The sequence below is a fragment of the Bos javanicus genome, chromosome 10, assembly GCF_032452875.1.
Source record: "Bos javanicus breed banteng chromosome 10, ARS-OSU_banteng_1.0, whole genome shotgun sequence".
NCBI classification, from domain to species: Eukaryota; Metazoa; Chordata; class Mammalia; order Artiodactyla; family Bovidae; genus Bos; species Bos javanicus.
In genome coordinates, this window is record NC_083877.1 from 70,283,350 (window position 1) to 70,305,492 (window position 22,143).

The 22,143-nt window shown below is 39.1% G+C and overlaps 1 protein-coding gene across 14 annotated transcripts in view; it reads left to right on the top strand.

Annotated features, from left to right (window-relative positions):
* KIAA0586 (KIAA0586 ortholog) overlaps nucleotides 1-22,143 on the top strand; it is a 168,988-nt gene that overhangs the window by 62,147 nt on the left and 84,698 nt on the right. For all 14 annotated transcript variants that reach the window (XM_061429013.1, XM_061429008.1, XM_061429009.1 and 11 more), the window contains 5 exons: nucleotides 2,673-2,832; nucleotides 3,241-3,460; nucleotides 4,226-4,479; nucleotides 5,627-5,703; nucleotides 16,403-16,537. In XM_061429013.1, coding sequence (XP_061284997.1) covers nucleotides 2,673-2,832; nucleotides 3,241-3,460; nucleotides 4,226-4,479; nucleotides 5,627-5,703; nucleotides 16,403-16,537 — 846 coding nt within the window. The remainder of the gene's footprint in view (nucleotides 1-2,672; nucleotides 2,833-3,240; nucleotides 3,461-4,225; nucleotides 4,480-5,626; nucleotides 5,704-16,402; nucleotides 16,538-22,143) is intronic.

Below are 22,143 nucleotides of genomic sequence, written 5' to 3' on the forward strand. Positions count from 1 at the left end.
CCCAGTTGTGGATGTGATTGGTGATAGAAGCAAGGTCCAATGCTGTTAAGAGCAATACTGCGTAGGAATCTGGACTGTTAGGTCCATGAATCTAGGCAAATTGGAAGTGGTCAAACAGGAGATGGCAAGAGTGAACGTCGACATTCTAGGAATCAGCGAACTAAAATGGACTGGAATGGGTGAATTTAACTCAGATGATCATTATATCTACTACTGTGGGCAAGAATCCTTTAGAAGAAATGGAGTAGCCATCATGGTCAACAAAAGAGTCCGAAATGCAGTACTGTGATGCAATCTCAAAAACGGCAGTATGATGTCTGTTCGTTTCAAAGGCAAACCATTCAATATCACAGTAATCCAAGCCTATGCCCCAACCAGTAATGCTGAAGAAGCTGAAGTTGAATGGTTCTATGAAGACCTACAAGACCTTTTAGAACTAACACCCCCAAAAGATGTCCTTTTCATTATAGAGGACTGGAATGCAAAAGTAGAAAGTCAAGAAACACCTGGAGTAACAGGCAAATGTGGCCTTGGAATATGGAATGAAGCACGGCAAAGGCTAATAGTATTTTGCCAAGAGAATGCACTGGTCATAGCAAAAACCCTCTTCCGACAACACAAGAGAAGACTCTACACATGGACATCACCAGATGGTCAACACCGAAATCAGATTGATTATATTCTTTGCAGCCAAAGATTTAGAAGCTCTATACAGTCAGCAAAAACAAGACGGGGAGCTGACTGTGACTCAGATCATGAACTCCTTATTGCCAAAATCAGACTTAAATTGAAGAAAGTAGGGAAAACCACTAGACCATTCAGATATGACCTAAATCAAATCCCTTATGATTATACAGTGGAAGTGAATAATAGATTTAAGGGACTAGATCTTATAGACAGAGTGCCTCATGAACTGGAGGGAGGTTCATGACTTTGTACAGGAGACAGGGATCAAGACCATCCCCATGGAAAAGAAATGCAAAAAAGCAAAATGGCTGTCTGGGGAAGCCCTTACAAATAGCTGTGAAAAGAAGAGAAACAAAAAGCAAAGGAGAAAAGGAAAGATATTCCATATGTACATATATGAAATAACTTGGGCTTCCTTGGTGGCTCAATGGTAAAGCATCTGCCTGCAGTACAGGAGACATGGAGACACAGGTTTGATCCCTGGGTTGGAAAGATCCCCTGGAGAAGAAAACGGCAAGCCACTCCAGTAATCTTGCCCAGAAAATACCATGGACAGAGGACCCTGGAGGAGCCCAGTTCATGAGGTCAGAGTCAGACACGAGTGAGCGACTAAACAACAAGAACATGAAATGACTCAAGTCTCAAAAAGCTAAAATTAGAACTACCGTATGACCCAGCAGTTTCACTTTTGGGCATATATTCAAAAAAAACCAAAAACACTAATTTGAAAAGATACATGCACCCCAGTATTCACAGCAGTATTATTTATAATTGCCAAGCTATGGGAATAACCTAAGTGTCTGTCAACAGATGAATGGATAAACATGTGTTTTATATGTACAATGGAATACTGTTTAGGCATTCAGGCATAAAAAAGAACAAAGTTGCCATTTCCAGCAGCATGGATGGACCTGGAGATTATCATACTGAGTGAGGTCAGAAAGAGAAAGACAAATATCCTGTGATGTGATTTCTATGTGGAATCTAAAAAGATGATGCAAATGAACTTATAAACAGAGGACTTACAAATATAGAAAACAAACTTATGGTTACCAAAGAGGAAAGGTAGAGAAGGGCAAATTAGGAGTTTCAGATTAGCAGATATAAGCTACTGTATATAAAATAGATAAACAAGGACCTCTTGTATAGCATGAAGAGCTATATTGAGTATCTTGCAATAACCTATAATGGAAAAGAATCTGAAAAAGGTTATTTATAAGGCAAAAAAATCTGAATCACTTTTCTGTATACCTGAAACTAACACAACATTGTAAATCACCTACATTTTAATTAAATTTTTTAAAGTGGGACTATAGCCAATATTTTGTAATAACTGTAAATCTAGTGTGACCTATAAAAATTATATAAAAATTTTAAAAATTCTAGATATAAAAAATGACAAGATTGTATCTGGTAATTCTGTCGATGGGAACTAGTTAGATAGGACATGGATAGGAAAGGAGACTTAATTTTCACTAACATCTTTTTGGATTTTGAATTATTTGAATTACCTAATTAACAAATTGATTTAAAAATTTTTGCTTTTTCCTTCTCTAATACTTTTCATTTCTACATTGTCTTCATTTCATTTCCCCCTACTTCTTCTTATCCTTCCATTGCTTTTCATAAGCTCTGTTCTTTTGTACTAAAAGGTTGATTTTTGATATTGTATTAATTAGTTAAAATGCTTTCTTTCTGTTATTTGGTTTACCTAGCTTGTGTGTGGGTTTGATCTTCAGCTGTTTTCCTCTCTGTATTAGATAAGGGGGCCTTAGATTTCTTGGGAGCCTAATTCTGAGGTAGAGCTGTTTGAATTGTCTGAGGCTTCCTCAGACTAGTCCTGAAACAAATAGCTAGAAATTAGAGGACTCCATTTTTCACCCTCCATCCATTTAAATTTTATGCAACTCTGAATAAGATCATTTTATTTTTCAAATTACCCTTATTTGGGAATTATAAGCACTACTTATCTTGTTTTATTTTAGGCAAGAGTGTGTACCCCTTTGGCTACCCCACAGCCAACTCCTCCTCGTTCGCCTTCATCACCTCCTAAGGAGCACGTGTTGGTAAAAACTCCAGATTCTTCTCCCAGTGTTTCAGATCACGATGTTGCTTTTCCCATGAAAGAAATATTGGCTGAAGAAGGTAGAAACTTGATTTCTATAACTCAGTTTTAATTTTTGCAACTATCATGGTTTGTTGTATTAGAGTCTTTGTAGATTAGTATACACATAGCTATTGCTGATTAAGTTTTAGAAAATAACTTTTGCTGGAAGGGAAACTAAGGATTTGGTTGCCACTTTTTAAAGTATATGATCTGGTAGACATTTAGGTTGTTTTAAGTTCACGGTAATGTTGAAACTGAAGTCTTTTCAAGGTTATTTTTTTGTACTTTACTAAACTAATTTGGGAATTTTCCCATTAAGGGCCTTAATTATTATTAATTATTGTTGCCATCATTTGTATGCCAAAATATTAAGGGCTATCTGAAACAACATATCTTGCCTTCCTGTAGACTTCATATTGACTCTTTCTTTTTAAAACAACCTTTAGGAGATGATGTGCCTGCCATCACACTTGTTAATACCCCAGCAGTCACCCCAGTGACTACACCTCCCCCTGCAGCAGCTCTTACCCCAACTTTGTCAGAGACTTCAATTGATAAATTGAAGATGTCAAGCCCACAGCTTCCCAAGCCATGGAGTGATGGAGACCTGCCACTGGAAGAAGAGAATCCCAACTCTCTTCAAGAAGAGCTTCACCCAAGAGCCATGTAAATGATAATATATTCACCTTTAGCAACTATACATTTTACCTTAAGTTGACTTAGATGACCTATTGAAAACATCAGAAATGATAAATAAGGTTTATAATTCATGAGCTAATCTATAGTAGGAAGAAGTTTCATAAATTTCAAGTTTTTACCAAATTTATTCCTTCAGTTCTCTTTTTTCAAACAGAATTTTTGGGAAATAGGTTAAATTTGAGGGAGAATCAGATTAATTTTGGGGGGAAACAGATTAAAATAAAGATATCTATAATACTGTTAATAAAATAGAATATGATTTTTCCCCAATGTGAACCTTCATTTACTATGATAAGTTAAGTATTACCATGTATTACCATGCATTACCATGCATTATATTACCATGTATTGTCATGTAAGCTTTATTTTAGGGATGGTAGAACTTTCAAGATGGTCTTGAAAGTTCTAATCAAGAGATTAAAACATGAAGATGATTTTGGAAAAATAGATCTTGTTGGTTAATTATAGTAGTACAGATTATGTTAATATAGAAATATGTTTAAAGGAGACAGTATTTTTTCATCTATTTTTTTTCGTATTATTTGGTTATACTGTGTGGCCTGAGGGATCTTAGTTCTCTGACCAGGGATCAAACCTTTTCCCCCTGCAGTGGAAACATGGTGTCTTAACCACTAGATAGCCTGGGAAATCCCTGTATCTATTTTCTTATATAACAATGAATATAGGCTTTCACTAACCTGATAAATTCAAACCATGTCTCTTTCTTCTTAGTGTAATGTCTGTGGCCAAGGATGAAGAACCTGAGAGCGAGGACTTCCCTGCTCAGCTTGCCCCTCCAAAGCCAGTTGCCCTTATGCCACTTCCTGCTGGCATCAAGGCTCCTTCCCCCATACAGATGCCAAGTTCAGATTCCTCCACTGTGGAGAGTACCTTGAGTGTTACTGCCACTGAATCGGAAACCTTAGATAGACCCATTTCTGAAGGAGAGATCTTATTTAACTGTGGTCTCAAAGTGGCTCCTAAGAGTAAGTTAGCTTGTATCAATTGATTTCACTGGTTAAATTATGATCCTTCCTAAGTAATACTTTTCTGTGTGAAATGTTTTTACTTAGTTTGTAAGATTTAACATAGTATAGTAGAAAGAATATGGACTCTGCAAGTTAACTTTTCTAAACCTTAACCTTAGACTCTAAAATCTCCCTCATAAATTCTACCTTCCAGAAGTATCACTCTTAAAAGTTTGGGGTATACTTTCCAGTCTTTTTTTAAATATGCATATATAGGTACCTAAATACATCTGTATGTTACCTTTAAAAATAGGGTCATATTATACATACTGTTATGAAACCTGAATTTTTTTAACCTTAAATACATTGTGGACATTTTCCTGTATTAATACATATAGTCCTACCTCTTTTTTTCAGTGACTGGCCATTTAGATTGTTTAGATTGATCTAGTGGTGCCCTAATGGTGGGCGTTTTCAGATTGTTTTCAGTGTTTTTATACCATACATAGCTCTCTGCTGAGTATCCTTGAACGTGTATCATATATCTAATATATAACTGATAGCTTCCTTAAAATATGTGCCTAGAAGTGAAATTGCTGAGTCAGAGTAGGCACCTTTAAAATAGCAATACATTGCCAACATGCACTCCAGAAAGTTAAATCAGTTTTTGATTGTATCAATAGTATATAGGAGTATTTTCTCTTTTTCAGTTTCATAGTTCCAGTTGATATTTATAGCTCTTTTAAATTTCTGACAAGCTGGTAAGTGAAGCAAACATCTCACTCATCTTTGTTATAAAACATACTTTTTAAAGAACTGGTGAGATTGAACGTGCATGCATGCTAAGTCTCTTCAGTCTCATCCGACTCTTTGTGACCCTATGGACTGTTAGCCCTCCAGGCTCCTCTGTCCATGGGATTCTCCAGGCAAGAATACTGGAGTGGGTTGTCATGTCCTCTTCTGGGGATCTTCCTGACCCAGGGATCAAACCTATGTCTCTTATGTCTCCTGCATTGGCAGGCGGGTTTTAGCTTGTGAATTATGATTTATGAACTTTGTCAGTATTTTTATTGTGTAAGTTTAAGGGTGATGTTTTACAACTTTATCGTGAGATTATTTACTAAATTTGTTTCTTGTTTCTAAATTTTTGCATTTTAATTTCTAGTTTTAGGAGATGAAGGACTGTATCTGGCAAACCTAAATGATAGCTTATCCAGTACTTTGCAAGATGCCCTCGAAATGGTAAGAAATGATTCACTTCACTTTGAATTCTGACATAAAAGATATCCTGATGAACTTGCTGCAACTGATCAGGGTTTTTCCTCAAATATTTGAGTTATAGTCATAAAATTCAACAAAGGAATTTAAAGTTTCTTATACATCTTATTATCATATCTATATATTTCATTATTGTAATTATAAAAATAGAAAATTATAATAGAAGATTGTAATGAATAGAAAATTGTTGTTAACCCCTGTGGCTCCAGTAGTTGAAACATGCAGTTAATGTAATTAGATAATGAAAATCTCAGTGTACATTGTCATGTGGAGATATTGTAAATGCCTTTATAATATTGCAGGCAGGACCTTCAATGTTGAAACCAGCTCTCTTATAATATATTTGTTATTTTTCCCTAACCATGATTATAATTCTTTATGCTAAAAAAATAACTGAATTTAGTTAGTTTTAAAAGAATTACTGAAATAGGACCCAGGGGCACTAACTCTTCTTAGTTATTATTTAGCTTTATAGACAAAAAAAAGGCATTTAAAAATGTATTTTTACATAGAATATATATATTATATACTGTAAATATATATATTATATAATGTAAATACCACACAGAAATTATAATAGGGATTTTCTTTTGAAAACTGTTAAGGAATAGAAATCTTTACTTTTTATGTTTTCAGACAACCTAAGTGAGGAAGGGTTGTTGTGCTCAATTTTCACCTATATTTATCCATGTGTGTGTGTATGTGTGTTAGTTACTCAGTGTGTCTGACTCTTTTCAACCCCGTGGACTACATGCTGGGCTCCTCTGTCCATGGAATTCTTCAGGCAAGAATCCTGGAGTGGGTAGCCAGTCTGTTCTCCCGGGGATCTTTGCTGACCCAGAGGATAAACCTGGGTCTGCTGCATTGCTGGCAGATTCTTTACTTTCTGAGCCACCGGTGAAGCCCACATTTATCCATAGTCTTTGCTAAACATTGCTAATACTATTGCTTTTAAAACTTAGTTGATAATTTTTGACATATGTATATGTCTGTAAGCCATTATCACAGTTAATGAAATAAACATACTCATCATCCATCACTCCCAAAAGTTTCCTCAGGCCCTTTCATTATCCCTCCTTCTCATCTCTCATCATTCTTCTCATCCAATTTATCTCTCCCACCAACCACTGATTCACTTTCTGTAACTATAGATTAGTTTGCATTATCTAGATTTATATAAAAGGAATCACATGGCATGTATTCTTTTTTTTGCGTGTGATTGCTTTAACTCAGCATAATTATTTTGAGATTTATCTGGGTTATAGCTTGTATCATAGTTCATTCCTTTTTATTGCTGAGTAGTGCTCTATTGTCGGAGAAGGCAATGGCACCCCACTCCAGTACTCTTGCCTGGAAAATCCCATGGACGGAGCAGCCTGGTGGGCTGCAGTCCATGGGGTCGCTAAGAGTCCGACACGACTGAGCGACTTCACTTTCCCTTTTCACTTTCATGCTTTGGAGAAGGAAATGGCAACCCACTCCAGTGTTCTTGCCTGGAGAATCCCAGGGACGGCGGAGCCTGGTGGGCTGCCGTCTATGGGGTCGCACAGAGTCAGACATGACTGAGGCGACTTAGCAGCAGCAGCAGTGCTCTATTGTATGGATGTACCACTGTTTGTCTGTTCACCTGTTGATGGACATTTGGATTTATTCCAGTTTGAGACTATTACAAATAAAGCTGCTGTGAACACTTGTGTGCAAGTCTTTGTATGGACATAGATGCTTTAATTTCTCTTTGACAAATAGCTAGGGGAGGAATGGATGGATAATGTGGTAGTTATATGTTAATCTTTCAGTTCAGTCACTTAGTCGTGTTCGACTCTTTGCGACCCCATGGACTGCACCCCCTGTTCATCACCAACTCCCGGAGCCTACTCAAACTCATGTCCATCACATCGGTGATGCCATCCAATGATCTCAACCTCTGTTGTCCCTTTCTCCCGCCTTTGATCTTTGCCAGCATCAGGGTCTTTTCCAATGAGTCAGTTCTTGGCATCAGGTGGCCAAAGTATTAGAGCTTCCACTTCAGCATCAGTCCTTCTAATGAATATTCAGGACTGATTTCCCTTAGGATGGACTGGTTTAATCTCCCTGCAGTCCAAGGGACTCTCAAGAGTCTTCTCCAACACCACAGCATCAATTCTTCGGTGCTCAGCTTTCTTTATAGTCCAACTCTCACACCCATACATAACCACTGGAAAAACCATAGCTTTGACTATACGGACCTTTGTTGGTAAAGTAATGTCTCTGCTTTTTAATATACTTTTGGTCGTAGCTTTTCTTCTGAGGAGCAAGCATCTTTTAATTTCATGGCTGCAGTCACCATCTGCAGTGATTTGGAGCCCCAAAAAATAAAGTCTCTCACTGCTTCCATTGTTTCCCCATCTGTTTGCCATAAAGTGATGGGACTGAATGCCATGATCTGAGTTTTCTGAATGTTGAGTTTTTTTGTTTTTTTTTTTTTAGTTTTTTAATTAGTATTTTAATTTTTTTTTAATTTATTTTTATTTTTAAACTTTACATAATTGTATTAGTTTTGCCAAATATCAAAATGAATCCGCCACAGGTATACATGTGTTCCCCATCCTGAACCCTCCTCCCTCCTCCCTCCCCATACCATCCCTCTGGGTCGTCCCAGTGCACTAGCCCCAAGCATCCAGTATCGTGTATCGACAATGCAATCCCTATCAAGCTGAATGTTGAGTTTTAAGCCAACTTTTTCATCTCCTCTTTCACTTTCATCAAGAGACTCTTTAGTTCTTCTTCGCTTTCTGGCTTAAGGGTAGTGTCATCTGCATATCTGAGGCTATTGATATTTCTCCCGGCAATCTTGATTCCAGCTTGTGCCTTATCCAGCCCAGCATTTCACCTGATGTACTCTGCATATAAGTTAAATAAGCATGGTGACAATATACAGCCTTGATGTACTTCTTTCCCAACATTGAACCAGTCTGTTGGTCCATGTCCAGTTCTAACTGTTGCTTCTTGACCTGCATACAGATTTCTCAAGAGGCAGGTCAGGTGATCTGTTATTCCCATCTCTTGAAGAATTTTCCACAGTTTGTTGTGATCCACACAGTCAAAGGCTTTGGTGTAGTCAATAAAACAGAAGTAGATGTTTATCTGGAACTTTCTCGATTTTTTGATGATCCAGCGGATGTTGGCAATTTGAGCCCTGGTTCCTCTGCCTTTTCTAAATCTAGCCTGAACATCTGGAAGTTCACGGTTCATGTACTGTTGAAGCTTTGCTTGGAGAATTTTGAGCATTACTCTGCTAGCATGTGAGATGAGTGTAATTGTGTGGTAATTTGAACATTCTTTGGCATTGCCTTTCTTTGGGATTGAAATGAAAACTAACCTTTTCCAGTCCTATGGCCACTGCTAAGTTTTCCAAATTTGCTGGCATATTGAGTGCAGCTCTTTAACAGGATCATCTTTTAGTATTTGTAATAGCTTAACTGGAATTCTATCACCTCCAAGCTTTGTTCGTAGTAATGTTTTCTAAGGCCCACTTGATATTGCATTCCAGGATGTCTGGCTCTAGGTGAGTGATCACACCATTGTGGCTATCTGGGTCATGAAGATCTTTTATGTACAGTTCTTCTGTGTATTCTTGCCACCTCTTCTTAATATCTTCTGCTTCTGTTAGGTCCATACCATTTCTGTCCTTTACTGTGCCCATCTTTGCATGAAATATTCCCTTGGTATCTCTAATTTTCTTGAAGAGATCTCTAGTCTTTGCTATTCTGTTGTTTTCCTCTATTTCTTTGCATTGATTGCTGAGGAAGGCTTTCTTATCTCTTCTTGATATATTTTGGAACTCTGCATTCAAATGGGTATATCTTTATTTTCTCCTTTGCCTTTTGTTTCTTTTCTTTTTACAGCTATTTGTAAGGCCTCCTCAGACAACCATTTTGCCTTTTTTCACTTCTTTTCCTTGGGGATGGTCTTGATCACTGCCTCCTGTACAGTGTCACAAACTTCCGTCCATAGTTCTTTAGGCACTCTGTCTATCAGATCTAATCCCTATTAGTCACTTCCACTGTATAATCATAAGGGATTTGATTTAGGTCATACCTGAATGGTCTAGTGGTTTTCCCTACTTTCTTCAGTTTCAGTCTGATTTTGGCAATAAGGAGTCATGGTCTGAGCCACAGTCAGTTCCCAGTCTTGTTTTTGCTTACTGTATAGAGCTTCTCCGTCTTTGGCTACAAAGAATATAATCAGTCTGATTTCAGTATTGATCATCTGGTGATGTCCATGTGTAGAGTCTTCTCTTGTGTTGTTGGAAGAGGGTGTTTGCCATGACCAATGTGTTCTCTTGGCAAAAGTCTGTTAGCCTTTGACCTGCTTTGTTTTGTATTCCAAGGCCAAATTTGCCTGTTACTCCAGGTAGCTCTTGACTTCCTACTTTTTCATTCCAGTCCCCTATAATGAAGAAGACATCTTTTTTGGGTGTTAGTTCTGGAAGTTCTCATAGGTCTTCATAGAACTGTTCAATTTCAGCTTCTTCAGCATTACTGGTCAGGGCATAGACTTGGATTACTGTGATGTTGAATGGTTTGCCTTGGAAACGAACAGAGATCATTCTGTCATTTTTGAGATTGCACCCAAGTACTCCATTTTGGACTCTTGTTGAGTATGATGGCTACTCCATTTCTTCTAAGGGATTCTTGCCCATAGTAGTAGATATAATGGTCATCTGAGCTAAGGTCACCCATTCCAGTCCATTTTAGTTCACGGATTCCTAAAATGTTGATCTTCACTCTTGCCATCTCCTGTTTGACCACTTCCAATTTGCCTAGATTCATGGACCTGATATTCCAGGTTCCTATGCAGTATTGCTCTTTATAGCATCGGACTTTATTTCCATCACCTGTTACATCCACGACTGAGTGTTGTTTTTGCTTTGGCTCTGTCTCTTCATTCTTTCTAGAGTTATTTCTCCCCTTTTTTCCAGTAGCATATTGGGCACCTACCAACCTGGGGAGTCCATCTTTCAGTGTCATAACCTTTTTGCCTTTTCATACTGTTCATGGAGTTCTCAAGGCAAGAATACTGAAGTGTTAATCTTTAAGAAGAGTTTTTTTTTAAGTTATCTGCCAAAATCTTGTGTAGACCTTTTCCTTCTATGTTTTATATTTTTATATTGCTATAAATATGTTTTATATTACTGAGTAATATAAAATATACTGAGTTATGTTTTATATTGTGTAATATGCTTATATTTATATTTAACTGAGTAATATGTTTTTTATTTACATTCATATTTAACTGAATAATATGTTTTATATTACTGAGCTTCTCTAATACCTCAGATGATAAAGAATCGTCCTGCAATGTAGGAGACCCTGGTTTGATCCCTGGGTTGGAAAGATCTCCTGGAGAAGGGAATGGTAACCCACTCCAGTGTTCTTGGCTGGAGAATCCCATGGACAGAGAAGCTTGGTGGGTTACAGTCTGTGGGATTGCGAAGAGTCAGACACTACACTTTCTTTGACTTTTATATTACTATAAATATTTCTGAGCATTGCTCAGGAAATGGCTAAGTACTCAGAGATGGTTTTATCCTTTTGCTTCTTGCTTTTATGGTTTTTTAGGCAAAACCACAGTGGTACTCAGTCTAGGGCTACTTATCCCCATTGTGGAGAGAAGACTCTTCTATGTACTCCACTCAGTGCCTCAATATTGAGGTTTTCCAGCGTGGCCAGTGGAAACAACCATTGTCCTTTGTTATATATGATGTTATTTAACATCAGTTCAGTTCAGTTCAGTCACTCAGTCGTGTCTGACTCTTTGCAACCCCGAGTCACAGCACGCCAGGCCTCGCTGTCCATCACCAACTCCCGGAGTTCACTCAAGCTCATGTCCATCGAATCAGTGATGCCATTCAGCCATCTCATCCTCTGTCATCCCCTGCTCCATCAGGGGTCTTTTCCAATGAGTCAGCTTTTCCCATGAGGTGGCCAAAGTATTGGAGTTTCAGCTTCAGCATCAGTCCTTCCAGTGAACACCCAGGACTGATTTCCTTTAGAATGAACTGGTTGTATCTCCTTGCAGTCCAAGGGACTCTCAAGAGTCTTCTCCAACACCACCATTCAAAAGCATCAATTCTTCACCACTCAGCTTTCTTCACAGTCCAACTCTCACATCCATACATGACCACTGGAAAAACCATGGCCTTGACTAGACGGACCTTTGTTGGCTAAGTAATGTCTCTGCTTTTCAATATGCTATCTAGGTTGGTCATAACTTTCCTTCCAAGGAGTAAGCATCTTTTAATTTCATGGCTGCAATCACCATCTGCAGTGATTTTCGAGCCCCCCAAAAATAAAGTCTGACACTGTTTCCACTGTTTCCCCATCTATTTCCCATGGAGTGATGGGACCAGGTGCCATGATCTTCGTTTTCTGAATGTTGAGCTTTAGGCCAACTTTTTCACTCTCCTCTTTCACTTTCATCAAGAGGCTTTTTGGTTCCTCTTCACTTTCTGCCATAAGGGTAGTGTCATCTGCATATCTGAGGTTATTGATATTTCTCCCGGCAACCTTGATTCCAGCTTGTGCTTCTTCAAGCCCAGCGTTTCTCATGATGTATTCTGCATATAAGTAAAATAAGTAGGGTGACAATATACAGCCTTGACGAACTCCTTTTCCTATTTGGAACCAGTCTGTTGTTCCATGTCCAGTTCTAACTGTTGCTTCCTGACCTGCATACAGGTTTCTCAAGAGGCAGGTCAGGTGGTCTGCTATTCCCATCTCTTTCAGAATTTTCCACAGTTTATTGTGATCCACAAAATCAAAGGCTTTCGCATAGTCAATAAAGCAGAAATAGATGTTTTTCTGGAACTCTCTTGCTTTTCTGATGATCCAGCAGATGTTGGTAATTTGATCTCTGGTTCCTCTGCCTTTTCTAAAACCAGCTTGAACATCTGGAAGTTTGCGGTTCACGTATTGCTGAAGCCTGGCTTGGAGAATTTTGAGCATTACTTTACTAGCGTGTGAGATGAGCGCAATTGTGCGGTAGTTTGAGCATTCTTTGGCATTGCCTTTCTTTGGGATTGGAATGAAAACTGACCTTTTCCAGTCCTGTGGCCACGGCTGAGTTTTCCAAATTTGCTGGCATATTGAGTGCAGCACTTTCACAGCATCATCTTTTAGGATATTAAATAGCTCAACTGGAATTCCATCACCTCCACTAGCTTTGTTCGTGTGATGCTTTCTAAGGCTCACTTGACTTCACATTACAGGATGTCTGGCTCTAGGTGAGTGATCACACCATCGTGATTATCTGGGTCATGAAGATGTTTTTTGTACAGTTCTTCTGTGTATTCTTGCCACCTCTTCTTAATATCTTCTGCTTCTATTAGGTCCGTACCATTTCTGTCCTTTATCGAGCCCATCTTTGCATGAAATTTTCCCTTGGTATCTCTAATTTTCTTGAAGAGATCTCTAGTCTTTGCTATTCTGTTGTTTTCCTCTATGTCTTTGCACTGATCGCTGAGGAAGGCTTTCTTATTTCTCCTAGCTAGGCTTTGGAACTCTGCATTCAGATGCTTATATCTTTCCTTTCCTCCTTTGCTTTTCGCTTCTCTTCTTTTCACAGCTATTTGTAAGGCCTCCTCAGACAGCCATTTTGCTTTTTTGCATTTCTTTTCCATGGGGATGGTCTCGATCCCTGTCTGCTGTACAATATGACGAACCTCCATTCATAGTTCATCAGGCACTCTATCAGATCTAGTCCCTTAAATCTATTTCTCACTTCCACTTCATAATCATACGGGATTTGATTTAGGTCATACCTGTATTTAACATCAGGCACTGTTATATCCAATCCCTTCTCAGGTACTTGTTCCTGCAGTTTCATGTAATTGCCTCAGATGCCTCTGCTGATCAGTAATCAGCTTAATACTCAAGGGAATCATCTGCTGTTCTCCAGAGTTCTCTCTCTGCAGCTTTCACTTTTCTAGCAGCCTGTCTTCGGAGAAGGCTATGGCATCCCACTCCAGTACTCTTGCCTGGAAAATCCCATGGACGGAGGAGCCTGGTGGGCTGCAGTCCATGGGGTCGCTAAGGGTCGGACACAACTGAGCGACTTCCCTTTCACTTTTCGCTTTCATGCATTGGAGAAGGAAATGGTAACCCACTGCAGTGTTCTTGCCTGGAAAATCCCAGGGACAGGGGAGCCTGGTGGGCTACCGTCTATGGGGTCACACAGAGTCAGACACGACTGAAGCGACTTAGCAGCAGCAGGAGCAGCAGCAGCCTGTCTTAGGAACTCTAGCTGTCTTGGCCTTCCTGGAGTTTTAGCTCCATCTTTTCAGCTCAGGCTCCTGTGCCACAGTCTGGAAGCCTATAAGCTGTAAGCTAGAGCAGTCATAGGCTTCTTCTGATTTGTTTCCCATTTCTCAGGGATCATTGTTTTTTGTTAACTCATGCTCCATGTTTTGAAATGCATTTTTTCACATACTTTGTCCATGTTTTAAGCAATGTGTCTGGTCTTTATTACTCCATCTTGACTGGAAGTAGAAGGCTAGTTACATTAATCTTTTCATTTGTATCATTGTATATGATCATGATGAAACAGAAGGAGATTGGTATACTTTTGAAACATCATGTTCTTCTATCCTATTACAATCATAATGCTAGAAATTTCTTTAAAGCAACCCATTCAAGTGATGTAAAGTAGGACTGTATATTAAATTCGCCAGTGGAGCTTTTAAAAATGTGTGTCTTTGGCCTCACCCTCTGATATGTGGATTCAGTAGATCATAAGGGTTATGTGGTATGCATGTATGTGTGTGGGCAGTTAGAAAATCTCTATATTTAAAAAAAGCATCTTAAAGGATGATATGCATCCTTTGTTAAAAATATGTTAGTACTTGTTTTACTTTGAGTTGAAGGAGGTTAAATCACTTATTTGTGTCACATAGCTATATAGTCACAGATTTTTATGTGGATACATAATACTTTTGCCTTTCATTTTAAGCTATCAACTTAAGCTGTGTGTGCTAAGTCGCTTTAGGCATGTCCAAATCTTTGCGACCCCGTGGACTGTAGCCAGCCAGGCTCCTCCATCCATGGAATTTTCCAGGCAAGAATACTGGAGTGGGTTGCCATTTTCTTCTCCAGGGGATCTTTCCAACCCAGGGATCGAATCTTGGTCTCTTACATTGCAGGCAGACTCTTTCCCATCTGAGCCACCAGGGAAACCTGATGTTAAGTTTTGTCAAGCTAAGAACTGTAAATTTTGAGTTCTAATAGGGGCTGTATGAATTCTAAAGCTTGAGTTGCAAGGGGCTGGTGTTTGTCAAGTCCAACAAACAAAAAATGAAAGATGCCATATAGCATCTTTACACTATTAAAGACACAGGAATGAAAGATGCCTAATCTGGAGATTCATATGTTCAAAATGTGTTAAAACAATTTTCTCTACTATATGTGGGAGTATGAAGTAATGAAGGAGCATTTTGATAAGATATTAATAGGGTAGTTACTTTTCTAACAGTAATTATTATGAGTAATTGGTTGAGTCTATTCTGAAGAGAGTGGAAGTCACTTTTATAAAATAATACCAGGGGGAAGACTAAAGGAGAAGTCTTTGTTTTCAGAGAAGCATTAAACTAATATTTGGCCTATTTCATATTGTCATTATGGCATTTTTATCCCTTCTTAGAACTGTATCTTGGTGCCAAAGCATGTTTAAGTTTGTTCAAAGTAAATCGCTGACCTGAACCAGGACTTAATTATAACATCTTTCTTTTTCTGCATTTAAAACTAATTAATTTCAACATTTTTACTAAGCCTAAAATCAGATATGCTACAAAGTTATGATAGAATCACATGCAGAAATACAATCTTGAAAAGCTGAGACTAATTTTGAAGTTACGAATCAGTAGGTATTTACCTATGTACACCTGGGGGATAAAGACTTGTGCTCCAGAGTTAATAAACTTTATTTCATTAAACATAAGATACTTAGGTAAAATTACTATTAATGGAATCTAAAGTCATGTTAATACTGGTATTTACAAGGAATCCAGTTTTCTGGCTCTGTGGCCTACATTTGGGGGACTGGTCTATTTTGAGGTGCCAAGAAGTCTAAGCTGGGTCTTCCTGCTCCCTCAAAAGCACTGGAGGTGAGCACAAAGGCACAGGGACGGTCAAAGGCCTGTAGGTGCCTCAGCATATTTCCGTAGGTTTTCATCTCTGCCTGTGGTCCGGGTTGCACCACTACGGTGGTGCTTCATCCCCATTGCCACGTTGGGGTACAGCTTTGTGTGCCGCATCCACAGGAAGCAGGAAAATGTGTGAGAAGAAACTTGACGATCCTGAATAAAGTGTTTATGAATCATTGTCACTCAGTCTCATGGGACAGCAGGTTTTATTTTCATCTTTTATAGTAAATCTCCAATTCAAATGTAACCAAATTATTTTGTACTGATGATTATATTTGAGGCAAACACAAAAGATTTTTAGTATAGTTGAATAGAAATGAGATCTAAATGATAGTAAAGAGTCCATTTTCTTTGTGTAAAGTGCCAATATGATCATATTCATAATGACTTAAGTTTTATGAATCATGAATTATTAATATGAAAAATGGGATTGTTTGGGGGATTAATTTTTGTTTTTTGATTGTATTATCTTTGTATTTTATTTAGGAAGATGATCCTCCCAGCGAAGGACAAGTGATTAGGATGCCCCATAAAAAAGTTCATGCCGATGCAGTTCTTTCTCTTCTTGCTAAACAAAACCCGAAATCATTAGTTTCACAGCAAGCCGTATATCATTCAGAGGTACTTTTTAACTTTAATTATTTTTTCTGTTAGATCTAAATACAAGAAAAAGATAACAAAGATATTCATAATTTTAGTTAAAGCATGCTAGTTGCTGCTGCTGCTAAGTCGCTTCAGTGGTGTCCGACTCTGTGCGACCCCATAGACGGCAACCCACCAGACTTTGCCGTCCCTGGGATTCTCCAGGCAAGAACACTGGAGTGGGTTGCCATTGCCTTCTCCATTGTGTGAAAGTGAAAAGTGAAAGTGAAGTGGCTCAGTCATGTCCGACTCTTAGCAACCCCATGGACTGCAGCCTACCAGGCTCCTCTGCCCATGGGATTTTCCAAGCAAGAGTACTGGAGTGGCTTGCCATTGCCTTCTCCAAAGCATGCTAGTACTTCAGCTTATTCAGGGATCAGCCTTGTAGTAACTTTAACCTGAAACCATAGAGTTATGATTTTTTTTACAACTGAAAGGAATTTAGGCCATCAGTTCTAAACTTCATATTCTACAGATGAAACAAACTGAAGCCCTTTTAAATGATTTGTGGGGATCAGTCGTTTGTTCGTTCTTTCTGCAGCCATTTACTGAGTATCTACAATATGCCAGGCACAGCATCGGAAAAGATATAAAGATGTTGAGGCAGGATCCCTACTTTTAAGCAGCTTACAATCCTGTAGGGAAAAAAGAGCTTAAACAATTACTCTACCATGCAGTAACTGATCAAATAACTAGAGAAGTAGATTGAACCAGATAATCGTTAAGAGCCTTGTAGGGTAAGGCCATTGGAGTCCCTTAAGATATTGTGAGCAAGGGAGTCACAAGTTAAGATATTTAAGAAGGCATCAGGAGCCATGGACAAGTGACGGAAAGATGGAGGTCTGTCATAACACCATTGGAGTAGTCCAGACTGAGAACATGAACAAAGGCAGTTAAGTAGAAATGGAAAGGAGAGAGATTTAAACTTGAGTACGGAATTGGCAGTAATTGGTCACTGATTAAGAGAAGTTGTGCTTGTGTAGTTGTGGACTTTGAAATGCAGAGAGAACAGTGCCAGGTTGTGTGAGGAAGATACTGAATTTGATTTGAAACATTAAGGTGCTTAAGGAAATGCCAGGTGGAAAGGTACAGTGTGGTCACTCAGGCTGCTTAATGATAGAGGTGGGACTTGGATTCTTGATTCTGTTTAGTATTCTTTCTGTTGTGTTTGGTTGTCTGTGCTTGAACAGGTGAGAAACTATCTTTAAATGAACTGGAGATCCGAACTCTGTATATCATCTAAGGAGATGGCTAGCTTTATTGTCTATTAATTTTTATTCTTAAAGATTTAAATGCTTAGGAAAGATAGAGGAAAAAAGATATGGAACTTAGAAATAGAAAAAAAATGTAAGTTTAACTTATTCCTTCTTGTTGAAAAACAACTAATTTTTCTGCAACTTATTTAGGTATTGATTAAAAATTGATTTCACTGGAAAGATATTATTTGTAATTGCTGCTACTGAGTTTGAGAAAGTACTCTTGTAACTCTAGAAACCAAGCTGCTTAGTATAGAGACCAGAAGTCTGAGAGAGAAGGAGAGAGAAAATGAGACACACAAATGGAACAAAAAATAGTAGAAAATAGCAGAAATGTCAGCATAATTTAAAAATTCCGCTAACTTAATCCCTGTTTCCTTCTTTTTGGAAATCAGTAATATTGTTTGGCCTTCTCCAGCGGCTCAGTGGTAAAGAGTTCACCTACACTGCAGGTTGGATCCCTGGGTTGGGAAAATGCTTGAGAGAAAGGAAATGGCAACCCACTCCAGTATTCTTGCCTGGGAAATCCCATGGACAAAGAGTCTAGGAGGCTATAGTCTGTGGGGTCACAAAAGAGTTGGACACAACTGGACAGCTAAGCGCTGCCACCACCACCAATACTGGTCCATTTATTCCTTCTGTTCTCAGACTTTTGCATCTTTTTAATGCTGGGAAATTTATCTCTACTACTTTTTCAGTTTTTTTCTTCCTCTCATCTTTTTCCCTCTCTGGCTAAAACTTATTTCCAGATATTAATACTTCTGCTTCTGTTTGTGTCTTAGATTTTCTATCTCTTCATTTTTTTTTACTCTGTTCTTAGAGAGTTCTTCAATCTGATCTGCCAACCACTAATTTGTTCTTTAGCCTACTGTTTATCTGACTTCTATATTATTCATACTGGATATTCTCACTTGTGTCTTTTTTTAATGATCTTTTGCTCCACATTGTTAGTATTTTCTTTATTCCTTTTGTATGTGTATATGGTTAATGTTTTTCACTTTTTTTTTTTTTTAACATTTACTCCTTGAATAATTTGTTTCTTTTGTTATGTGAACTCATGTTCTGGGGCCAGGGTGGGGGCAGTACGATAAGCTCTTCTGTCTGAGAATTAGTGTTGGGTATGGCAGAAAGTGAAGAGGAACTAAATAGCCTCTTGATGAAAGTGAAAGTGGAGAGTGAAAAAGTTGGCTTAAAGCTCAACATTCAGAAAATGAAAGATCATGGCATCTGGTCCCATCACTTCATGGGAAATAGATGGGGAAACAGTGGAAACAGTGTCAGACTTTATTTTTGGGGGCTCCAAAATCACTGCAGATGGTGACTGCAGCCATGAAATTAAAAGACGCTTACACACCTTGGAAGGGAAGTTATGACCCTAGATAGCATGTTCAAAAGCAAAGACATTACTTTGCCAACAAAGGTCCGTCTAGCCGAAAAAGCAAGAGAGTTCCAGAAAAGCATCTATTTCTGCTTTATTGACTATGCCAAAGCATTTGACTATGTGGATCACAATAAACTGTGCAAAATTCTGAAAGAGATGGGAATACCAGACCACCTGATCTGTCTCTTGAGAAATTTGTATGCAGGTCAGGAAGCAACAGTTAGAACTGGACATGGAACAACAGACTGGTTTCAAATAGAAAAAGGAGTTCGTCAAGGCTGTATATTGTCACCCTGTTTATTTAACTTATATGCAGAGTACATCATGAGAAACACTGGACTGGGAGAAACACAAGCTGGAATCAAGATTGCTGGGAGAAATATCAATCACCTCAGATATGCAGATGACACCACCCTTATGGCAGAAAGTGAAGAGGAACTAAAAAGCCTCTTGATGAAAGTGAAAGTGGAGAGTGAAAAAGTTGGCTTAAAGCTCAACATTCAGAAAACGAAGATCATGGCATCCGGTCCCATCACTTCATGGGAAATAGATGGGGAAACAGTGGAAACAGTGTCAGACTTTATTTTTTGGGCTCCAAAATCACTGCAGATGGTGACTGCAGCCATGAAATTAAAAGACACTTACTCCTTGCAAGGAAAGTTATGACCAACCTAGATAGCATATTCAAAAGCAGAGACATTACTTTGCCAACAAAGGTTCGTCTAGTCAAGGCTATGGTTTTTCCTGTGGTCGTGTATGGATGTGAGAGTTGGACTCTGAAGAAGGTTGAGCGCCGAAGAATTGATGCTTTTGAACTGTGGTGTTGGAGAAGACTCTTGAGAGTCCCTTGCACTGCAAGGAGATCCAACCAGTCCATTCTGAAGGAGATCAGCCCTGGGATTTCTTTGGAAGGAATGATGCTCAAGCTGAAACTCCAGTACTTTGGCCACCTCATGCGAAGAGTTGACTCATTGGAAAAGACTCTGATGCTGGGAGGGATTGGGGGCAGGAGGAGAAGGGGACGACAGAGGATGAGATGGCTGGATGGCATCACTGACTCAATGGACGTGAGTCTGAGTGAACTCTGGGAGTTGGTGATGGACAAAGAGGCCTGGCATGCTGCGATTCATGGGGTCGCAAAGAGTCAGACATGACTGAGTGACTGAACTGAACTGAACTGAACTTAAGGACTAAAATCAGGCCACGGTCTGTTTAAGTGAATAGAAGAGGAGACGAGGTGATGAGCCCCAGGAAGGGGCTTCTCAGGCAGCACAGAACCACTCCTGATGGTGACCACGGCTGTTTGCTGATATTCTGCCATTCAGTTCTTCTGATGGTTGTTATGTCTTTAAAACCCTTAGGAAGAAGTTTCTTTGAGAGGTTTTGTATTCCTGTCCTTGGGTTCAAAGGGGGACAGAGTGAGGAGTGAATGCCTATGGGTTCTTGGTCAGATGTAATCTGTAACTTTTCACCCCAACTGGGCCTTCATGCTCCCTGATATCGTTACTCTGGGGCACTAGTATCTACAGCCCAGATTGTTGCCAAGATCTTTATGGTTAAGGTGCAGGCACTGATGATTTCCAGTTAATGAGGCAAAGAGGAAATGACAGCAGCTCTTTACATCAGTCATTCTTCTCACTGCACCCCCTGTAGCCACCTTCCTCCACAGGATGCAGCCCTTTCCCCGCCCACACACACCAGGTCAAGCTAGCAGGTGGTCTTTCCCAGTGTTTTTTCACAGTTTTTACTTAATTCTCAGAATCCGTGGCTTCTCACTTCTGTAGTTGCTCCAGCATTTTGGGGACAGGGAGCTGGCAGCCTTTGTTAGTGTGTCATCTTGGCTAGACCAGAAGCCCAGAAGTTGGAAGATTATCCTTTCCAGGTTTTTTTCTAAGCATCTAAACATTTGCACGTGCGTGTGTGTGTGCTCATGTGTGGGTAATTTTGAGGTATGTGTATGTGTTATTCTGCCATCTGATTCTTAAAATTTAACTAAATCCTAAAAGACATACCATATCCTTTTTATCTACCATGTAGTATGCCCTAGTTTATTCTCCTACTGAAGAATTTTTAGACTGATTCCAATTTTTCTTTCTCCAAACTATGAAAAGAATAAAATCCTTTTTTGTACCATGAGGAATTGCCTCTCTACCAGACCACCTTACCTGCCTCCTGAGAAATCTGTATGCAGGTCAGGAAGCAACAGTTAGAACTGGACATGGACCAAAAGACTGGTTCCAAATCAGGAAAGGAGTACATCAAAGCTATATATTGTCACACTGCTTATTTAACTTATATGCAGAGTACATCAGGTGAAATGCCGAGCTGGATAAAGCACAAACTGGAATCAAGATTGCCAGGAGAAATATCAATGACCTCAGATATGTAGGTGACACCACCCTTATGCCAGAAAGCGAAGAGAAACTAAAGAGCCTCTTGATGAAAGTGAAAGAGGAGAGTGAAAAAGGTGGCTTAAAACTCAACATTCAGAAAACTCAGATCATGACATTCAGTCCCATCATTTCATGGCAAATAGATGGGGAAACAATGGAAGCGGTGAGAGACTTTATTTTGGGGAGCTCCAAAATCACTGCAGATGGTGACTGCAGCCATGAAATTAAAAGACACTTGCTCCTCAGAAGGAAAGCTATGACCAACCTAGACAGCATATTAAAAAGCAGAGACATTACGTTACCAACAAAGGTCTGTCTAGTCAAAGCTATGGTTTTTCCAGTGGTCATGTATGGATGTGAATGTTGGACTATATAGAAAGCTGAGCACTGAAGAACTGATGCTGTGGTGTTGGAGAAGACTCTTGAGAGTCCCTTGGACTGCACGGAGATTAAACCAGTCAATCCTAAAGGAAATCAGTCCTGAATATTCATTGGAAGGACTGATGCTGAAGCTGAAGTTCTAATACTTTGGCTACCTGATATGAAGAATCAACT